Source organism: Pithys albifrons, chromosome 7, assembly GCF_047495875.1.
Source record: "Pithys albifrons albifrons isolate INPA30051 chromosome 7, PitAlb_v1, whole genome shotgun sequence".
In the NCBI taxonomy this organism is placed as follows: Eukaryota; Metazoa; Chordata; class Aves; order Passeriformes; family Thamnophilidae; genus Pithys; species Pithys albifrons.
This window is the reverse complement of record NC_092464.1, coordinates 29744870-29753819: the sequence shown is the minus strand read 5'-3', so window position 1 is coordinate 29753819 and position 8950 is coordinate 29744870. Positions and strand designations below refer to the sequence as shown.

General features: G+C 42.4%; 1 protein-coding gene across 1 annotated transcript in view; it reads left to right on the top strand.

The window, feature by feature from the left end:
* The first annotated feature begins 1258 nt into the window (after positions 1 to 1258).
* The window catches only part of MEOX2 (mesenchyme homeobox 2), a 53819-nt gene continuing 46127 nt past the window's right edge, over positions 1259 to 8950 (top strand). Inside the window, exon 1 of the mRNA XM_071559980.1 lies at positions 1259 to 2193. Coding sequence (XP_071416081.1) covers positions 1683 to 2193 — 511 coding nt within the window. The 5' untranslated portion in view covers positions 1259 to 1682. The remainder of the gene's footprint in view (positions 2194 to 8950) is intronic.

The following is an 8950-nucleotide window of genomic DNA, read 5'->3' as shown; positions in this document are numbered from 1 at the left end:
TTTCTTTCTTTCTTTCTTTCTTTCTTTCTTTCTTTCTTTCTTTCTTTCTTTCTTTCTTTCTTTCTTTCTTTCTTTCTTTCTTTCTTTCTCTCTTTCTCTCTTTCTCTCTTTCTCTCTTTCTCTCTTTCTCTCTTTCTCTCTTTCTTTCTTTCTTTCTTTCTTTCTTTCTTTCTTTCTTTCTTTCTTTCTTTCTTTCTTTCTTTCTTTCTTTCTTTCTTTCTTTCTTTCTTTCTCTTTCATTCTTTTCTTTCCTTCTTTTAAATTTTATTTTGATTTGGTGGGAGGAGGAAGATACATCGAGGGGGGAGATCAAAACCTTTCCATAGTGGGTACCTCTATGGTCAGTGATAAATAAACGCGTTATCCTGATTTAAACGAGTTACGAGCTGCCTTCATGGCTACTGTTAATTCCACTACAGGCACGTTAAAAATAAAAAAAAACAGACAGGGCCAGGCTGTCAAGGTTGTCTCTTCTGAGCCACTAAAGGCTGCAACGAAGTAAATGCAGATACATAAAATAAAAGTTACACGACTTCGTGTTTTGAAGGGGCAGGAGGCAAGAAGGGAAACTTGTATTTCAATAACCAGATTTTCTGGCACGGTGGGCACCAGTGGGTTCCTTGCAGAACCAGCCCCCGATGCTGGGGCATAGTTTGAAGTGCTTGCGGGCAGCCGAGGCAGCGCCGCGCCCGTCCCGGGCGCCGGGTCAATGGACACGGGCGAAGCGGGAGATGCCCCGTACCGGGACCCTGGGCGCGGAGGGGCGCGGCGGCAGGACCCTGGCCCGCGCAGCCCTGCACGCCGCCGCAGCCGCCTGCGCGCTCGCACCTGGGCGCTCAGGTGTGGCGCTGGTGAGCGCCCTCCAGCCCCCGGGGAAACGAGGCGGTGGGGGCCCCGCACCGCCGCTGGCCGTCCGAGAGTCACCCCCGTATTTCACGTCTCGTGTTTATTGTGCTCCCCTGACCGTTGCCCCCTGAGCGGTCTGGTGAGCCCGATCGGGGCGGTGATGGCCTAGCGGGGGTCGTACGAGTGAGGGGGCACCGCTGCCTCCGCCTTCACCTCGCCGGCCCGTCCGAGGTGGGGGAGTGCGGGCGACCCCGCCGGCTCCGGGGCAGTCCCGGTGGGCGCCGCGGCGGGAGGCGCTCACCGCGGCCCGCCCGGGGGCAGGGAGAGGCGGGCGCGCTGCGCCTCCGCGGAGCCGCCCCCCGCCCCGTCCTGCCGCGGGCGGCCGCGGGCGCGCAGCGCTGCCGCCCGCTGACGGAGCGGCTCGGAGCGGGGACGGCGCTGGCGTTTCGGAGGGAGTTTGCATGTGGTCAGTGCTGCGCTGCTGAGCCAGCCCCCAGCTCACATTACACACTACTGTATTTATAACCTCTCGAAGCTGTTTCCCCCTTCAAGCAGTTCTCTGGGACCACCTTCTATTGGCTTCAACCTCTCCCACTTCTTGACATCTGAGCAGCTCTAAGAACGGCTCATCTAGGTCCGAGTGTTTATGCAGAGGAGACTGGCCACTAGGGCTAAAGACCTGGATTATCTGAGCTCAGCTGCCTGCTGCAGAGTCTGTCGGTGCCGTTTTGGAAAAAAAATCTCAGCCCTGATCTGTTTACAGTGAAAGTTGACAAAGGGTGGTGAAGTTGGATCTTTCCTAAACTCTCCTGACTGGAACCTGAGACTTGCATGCCATGGATCACACACTTTTTGGCTGCCTGCGCAGCCCCCATGCCACTGCGCAGAGTTTGCACCCTTTCTCCCAGTCTTCTCTTGCCCTGCATGGAAGATCTGACCACATGTCCTACCCTGATCTGTCTTCTTCTTCTTCCTCTTGCATAATAGCGGGATACCCCAATGAGGAGGGCATGTTTGCCAGCCAGCATCATAGGGGGCACCACCACCATCACCATCACCACCACCATCACCACCAGCAACAGCAGCACCAGGCTTTGCAGACGAACTGGCACATTCCTCAGATGTCGTCTCCTCCCGCCGCGGCCAGGCACAGCCTCTGCCTTCAGCCGGACTCAGGAGGACCCCCGGAGCTGGGCAGCAGCCCCCCCGTCCTGTGTTCGAACTCTTCCAGCCTAGGCACCAACACCCCCACGGGGGCAGCGTGTGCGCCAGGGGACTATGGCAGGCAGGCTCTGTCCCCGGTGGAAACAGAGAAGAGGTCCGGCAAAAGGAAAAGCGACAGCTCAGGTAAAGACTCGCGCTTTCCCCAGCGGGGCGGGATCCCCGGGCGGCGGGTGCCGAGAGTGGGACGCAGTCGGGCTCCGCGTACCCACCGCCGCTCGGCTCGGCTGGCCCGGCTCGGCTTAGGTCGGCCTGGCTTGAATCGGCCGGCTGGTCCAGCCACGGCCGCCGCCGTGGTCTCGCCCCCGGCTGACAGCGGGCTGCCGAGGCGCTCCTTCCGTCCAACGAGCTCTCGGAATCTCCATCACTAACGCAAGCTTTATTAGGGCTACGGAGGGGGGAATAAAGAGAAAAAAATCCAGCACGTGTTAGAGTGTGAAATCAAGGTGGTGGTGGGGGGGGAGAGTTCCCTACAGCCAAGGAAAGAAACGTTTGTAGTTTTGGTGCGGATTTTAGCATCTGGTCCCGCGGCCCCCTCCCCCTCCGACCGAGACGACACCTCTGCTTCAAAATTCAGAATCCAGCGCGCTCCTTCCCCTCCGCCCCTTCGCCGCAGAGCTGACTGCAGCTCCGAGGCGATTGCACAACGCTTGGAAGCGCTGCCTTGGAAGCAGGGATTCGGGAGAGTAGCTGATGTCCTGCTGCCCTGTAGGATCTGTGTGAGCCTGAATCAAACCCTCAGCGTGTAAGGGGCAAAATACGTAGTCTGTAAAGCAGACGGGTGAATGGGAGCGTAAGAAAGCTGCTTCACTTCAGTTTGCTGATGGAGGGGGCAGAAGGAAGGAAGGAGTTGTCTGACTTTTAAAATCAACATAATTCTTACTTGAAGGGAGCACAAAAACGTGTATATCCAGTCATGCCAGAACGATGATTTGGCGTCATAGAACATGCAAGAAATCTTGATATTATTTCTGCTTTCTAAAGCGGCAAAGCCTGTCAAAGTCCCGCTCTGACAAAAGCCACTCGGCAAAGGCAACACGACTGATGGGACTTCCGCTAGGGCACACATAAACCGTGGGGTTACTAGAAATATACTGAGACAGGCAGGAGGCACTTGAAAAAGAGAGGGTTCAAAAGATTGAAAACTCAAGAGCTGGCATAGAAAATGGTTTGTTATCACGGAAGAGAAAGTGAAAGACTTTTCCAGACATTTATGAAGTTCACAACTGAAACCGTCAACTCTTTCACTCAAAAGTGTAAGCTTGGTAAAGTGGTAAGCAACAGAAATTATTTTTAAAAAGAACCCTCATAATTTCCTTCACTGTCCATTATATTTTAAACATTTACAGTAATTTAGAATGTGTTTAACTGAATTTCATCTTACGTAACTGGTATACACACGGAAAACTCTTCCCAAGATTAAAAGCTGTATATAGTTAAAACATTGTTGGTAAAATCTATTGTTTTGTCTTCTGTACATTTGATAAGATAAAATGAATTATCTGATTTTGTGAGGTGTATCAGCAGTCTCTGTTACTACAGGGAAAATAACTGGATGCCTGCCGGTGTAAGGATTTATTGTATTTGTCAGTCTAAAGAAAAAAGGGAAATCGGTCCCTTTCACTGTCAAGGAAGTGTCTGAATCACTTTCTGTTTATTTCATTTTGCAATACAAGCCAAAAAATACGATTGAGGAATGCCCTAAACCTTACCCTTAACTAACCAGAACCTTCCACTGGATCAGTGGGCAAGGGTTGGAGCCTTTAGCGATGGTTATGTTTATCTTGTGCTGTACTCCAATCCTCACTTTCTAAGGCTTTCTGAAGATCAAGGCAGGTAACTATTTCCTCCTCCCTTCCGCTAAGAAAAAAATATTATGGCCATTCACAATTGTAAATCTCTCTAACTGAAAATAGATTTCTTTTGACAACAACTGGGTAGCTGGTGTATTTTTGGTTTTTTTTTTTTTTTGTTTTGGTTTGGTTTTTTTTCTTCAGGAAAAGCCTGAGTTTTGGACTGAACATGTAACCCCACCCCTTTATTAATCTTGAACTGCGGTTCTGGATATTTAGTGCCCTTCTAATATAATGCAGCAAGAACTATTTTTAAGTCACTGTGTTTCTCTATTTCTTATCCATAATTGCCCCTCATTTGATTAAAAAATCATCTCCTTTAGTTCTTATTAATCGGTTTTTTAAAAAACAAATTACTGTGCTTGAAAGAATTTCATCTATGCCTTCATCATACTTGGAACTATTTCAATAGACATTTATAAAATATCCTAATAGTGAATAACTAAGAGGTAAAGAGAGAGTGACTGTTTCCATGCCAGCATTCTGAGACAATTATTAATGTTCTTGATTATTTACACATATATTTCCTCTTCAGCATTTCACTTAAAGCCACAGAATGTTCAGTGTTTTCTTGAGCACTGAATCTGTTCTGCATTTCTGAGCTGAATTAACCTTAGGCTACCCCTTTCTTGCACTACTCTGCTTTTGTTTCGGGATGTTTAAGATCAGAAACATTGAATCATAAAGCTGAGTTTGTAGATAGTTTAAAGAAAGTAAAACATGATCATTCTTTGTATCATTTATCTTCCAAACAAGTAAGTGTTGCTCAACCATGTAGCTACTCTGAAAATTCACCACCAGGGATACCCCATTTTACTTATTGGTTATGATGGCAGGAATGCACATTCTAAAAATTACAAACAAAAGTCCAGAAGGCAAGCAAAATTTTGGATGATGGACTGTGTTTTCTCCTGGACTTCACATGTTGCAGGAGAATAGGAGGATACAGAAATATTTTCCTCTATGCTCTGTTGTAACTTTTGTTTGGGATTGAGAAAACGAGGTGAAATGTGTTTTCATGGTAGTTTTTAAACTGACTTACACTTTTCTTTATTCCTAACCCAGGTTTTAAGCAGTTTGGGAAGTTCTCTTTGAAGATATTGAATAGGTTGCTATGGAGAAGGGTGAAATTTTCAACTGTTCTCATGAAGTACTGGGAAATACTGCCTTAGTCATTGACCCCTTCATGCTACAGCTGTCAGTATTTCCAGGTTTTGTAGTTGTTCTCTGATTATCTGCAGAACATTCCTTTCAACCTGTGTAGGCCCAGAAGTGAGTCAATAATGTAGACCAGTTTACTGACTAGAAGTGCGTCAGTAAACTGCAATTTGTGGAGCGATCCACTCGAATCTTTGTAGGTTACAATTTCCCAGTGAATAATGGCATCTGCATCCTCGCCTTTGTAACTCAGTTGTGCATATGTCAAAGGTGTAGGAGTGAAAAGACGATACTAAATTTGAGAATAGGTTACAAATAAAATAGCTTATTTTAAAGTGTACTAATGGTCAGAATTATCTGTGTGCTAATGAGGTGCAGACAAAAACCATGCTGAGTGTACAGAAAACTTATTCCCGGAGTGCTTTGTTGCTTTGTGGCACAAGTTGTTCTATATGGAATATTTTGGAATTCCCCTTCTCATTGCTTGCCTGTGAGTTTTCAGGCCATTTTATTTCTCTTTATTATAAAATAGGTTTTGATTCTCAGATGATATAGACCACATGAAATGCAAAGTTAGTACCATGATTTCCTAAGTTAAATTATTTAGGTCCAAGGTTTCTTAAAACTTCAGTCAAGAGAAAGACATATTAATGTCTATACAGGAAGTGTAGTCTAGGTTTACTGAGAAATATGAAAAAAAGTGAATCTGGTAGCCTTAAGGAAGCCTAAAATGCTATGGTGAAAACAATATCTGTACAATGCTGAAAAGACCAGGAGGAGGGTGAATACTGCTGAAGGAGTTCTTAAGCACTACAGCTAGTCAAACATTTAATTGCAATAGATAAAGATATAAGTAAAGTTCATTCCAGTTAAAGTCTAAAGTAATTGAGCACATGCCCCCAGTGTGAAAAGCATGGGAAGCCTTTTTATATAAAACTCAAACAACTCTGACATGGAAAAATGTTTTTATTTGGTACAGATTTCTAAGGAAAGACTAGCAGGTACTAACAACTATTCATATATTTTACTGTATTAACAATAATATCATCCAGAAACACTTCCGCAAAAGCATTTCATGAATCCATTGTTTCAATAGTTCGACTCAGTGTTTCAATATTTGTCATGCTGGTTTTTGTTCATTGACAAATCACATAGAAAGAAAACAATATTTTTATTTCTTTCCCCCTAGACTTTTAACATTTTATAACCTGTTTTCAACATGCAAGCAGTAAAAAGTTGTATCTCCAGGGAATTCATTTTAAACACATCTAAATATCATTAATCGTATGTATTTGTTTGAAATGGTTTCTAAAAAGAAGGTCGTTTTGATAAATGATTATAAATACTGTTAAATCCTGAGTTTTGAGGACTTCTGATCAGTTTCTGAAACACGTCAGTAAGAAAAATGAGCTGCACACTTGTAGTCAAAAAGCACTGTGCAACTGATTCATCAATATGTCTGTGCTTTTCAGCGTGGTTATAAACAGAATCAAGGAAAAAAAACATAATAAAGCATAGTTTTCTGGAAATAATTAATATGTTTGGTATCCAGTATAAAAGTATCACTTATCAATAAAAAATGAAAACAAACACACACACACACCCCGCATACAACCCAAAAACCAAACAAAACCAGAAAACTATCAAAAGCCCAATGAAAAATGACCTCTATAGATTTCATAAATGAAACCATTTCAAAATATGATTAATAATAATCATAGTTTTAGGGGGAAATTTTCAAGGCTGATTGCTTAACAAATGCTTGGCTTACTAGTGAGCTACTTGCTGGATTGTTAAATACATGAAAACTTACAAGAAGTTTGCTTTTGTTCTCAGGAAATGTGATGAGGAATTTTTCTAAGACTAAAATTTCTAGACTATTTTATTGATACATCCTCAGAATTCTTTGCCCCTAGCCAAAGAGGAATCTCACTTGGACAAAAAAAAAGATAAATAATTATGACTTCTAATTATGCATTTCTGTCTGTATATATGGTTCAGTAGGATTTACACTTCCTCCTTCACCCTTTCCCATCATCCTGCCCTTTTAGAAACATCGGAGGCTCAATCCAGACATTGACTGGAGCACAAATGTTTTTGTGAGAAGGTCCATTTACTCTAGTGGAAATACTGAAATGCTCAGTGGTTTTTAAGCCATTTGAGCCTAATTCTGTTACTCTTTTAAATTTTTGGCACAGAAAAGTAATTCCATATTGTTATTTTATTATTTGGTATTAAGCAATATCAATGATCCCAGTCTTCAAAGCAAAGTCACAGAGGGGTCTGGACAAATAAGAAATATTCTACTAGAACCACATGCAAAAGGAGATATGGACACATGGGGATGGAATATTCATTCTGACAATATCAGGATAAAATTTCACTCAAAAAAATTTAAAATCATAGTTATCTTTTAGAATTTTTAAACTTCAGTTACATGGCAGAGAAAGATAAATGATTTATAATTCTTGCAGATACTTATTGACAAAATGTTAGGATTGCCTGATTGGTTGAAAAATGCCAATTGAGCCTTACATACATACATTTAATTTTAAGTACATTGGCTATAACATTCTAGGGCATAATCTGTCGTAATATATCTAGTATGACTTGTCTAGTATTTTGTAAAGTAAATAATTGGATTCTGGTTTTCTTTTATTTTATTAGACTTATCATTTTTAGATATGTTAATCATGTAATAATTTTTTTTTCTTTTTATTTAAACCTGTTAATCTTTAAATAGCTTACCATTGGGAAATACTCATTTTTCAGTGATGCGATGACTTGATATGCTGTATCTCTGAAGTCCTCAATGGCAGGATGGAGCTCTGTGTCTTGAAATTCAAGGGAAGGTGTAATTTTCTTTGCTTCTGTCTACTAGTACCCCAGTATTGCTCACTGGATTATTGCTTTCAGCAAAGACACTGTTACTCAGCAGTATGAATGGTCTCTGCAGTATGTTTCTCTCAGTAGCAAAATGTATTCTACCAAGCAGTTTTGCTAGTCTCTGGAAAGGAAGTGAAATAAATCTGGTTTCATCTGCTAGACTGAGTAAAGTTTAAATCCATCAGTAAAATAGTTATGGTAGTATTGGGTTCAATCCTTATTTTTGCTATGTTATGCTGTGTCCTTGTTCTAATATACTTAAGAATGCAACTTGAAAGGATGCAAAAGGAAAGTCATATTTTTAAAATATAAATACTTGCATATGTCGCTAATAAGGTTTCTAACTGAAATAGTGTGGTGTTAGAGAATTTTGATAAACAGCGCTGGAGGCTGCTTTATTACATTTGTGCACAGCTGGGCACTGAACCCAACCTTATGATTTGTTTCGAGCCCGTGCCCTGTCCTTTTATGACTGCTTCCCCAACCTATACAAGAGCCATACCAGTGCTGTCCTTCCATTTGGAAAGTACTGTAAGTTCTATCAAATGAAAAGCTTTGTGTGTGTACACCCTTTTTATTTTTAGTAGGCTTTAAAGACTTACAGATCTACATCACCATTTCTGAAGCATTGCTAGTGACAGAGTAGGAGCAAGAGAGTGCACAGCCAATGTGCAGAAAAAGCCTTCCTCTCGCTACTCAGCAGGGCAGTCACATTGCCTTTATCAGCATGAGCTTGTGTGGCTGCATAGATGCGCACAGCAAGAAGTCATTTGACTTTTGGGGTGAGTGTCTGGGGTCTGCAATGCACAGGTAGCTGATTTTCTGTTGTTTTAAATGAAAGTTTGAATTAAAAAATAGCCTGATGTGATTGTGCTGGATGCACACAGTCTAGTCTTGGATTGTAAATATTTGAATCACTAAAAAAATTTAGTGAAATAAATGGTTTATAAACAAACATGCTAAAGGAAATTTCACCAGGAAGACAT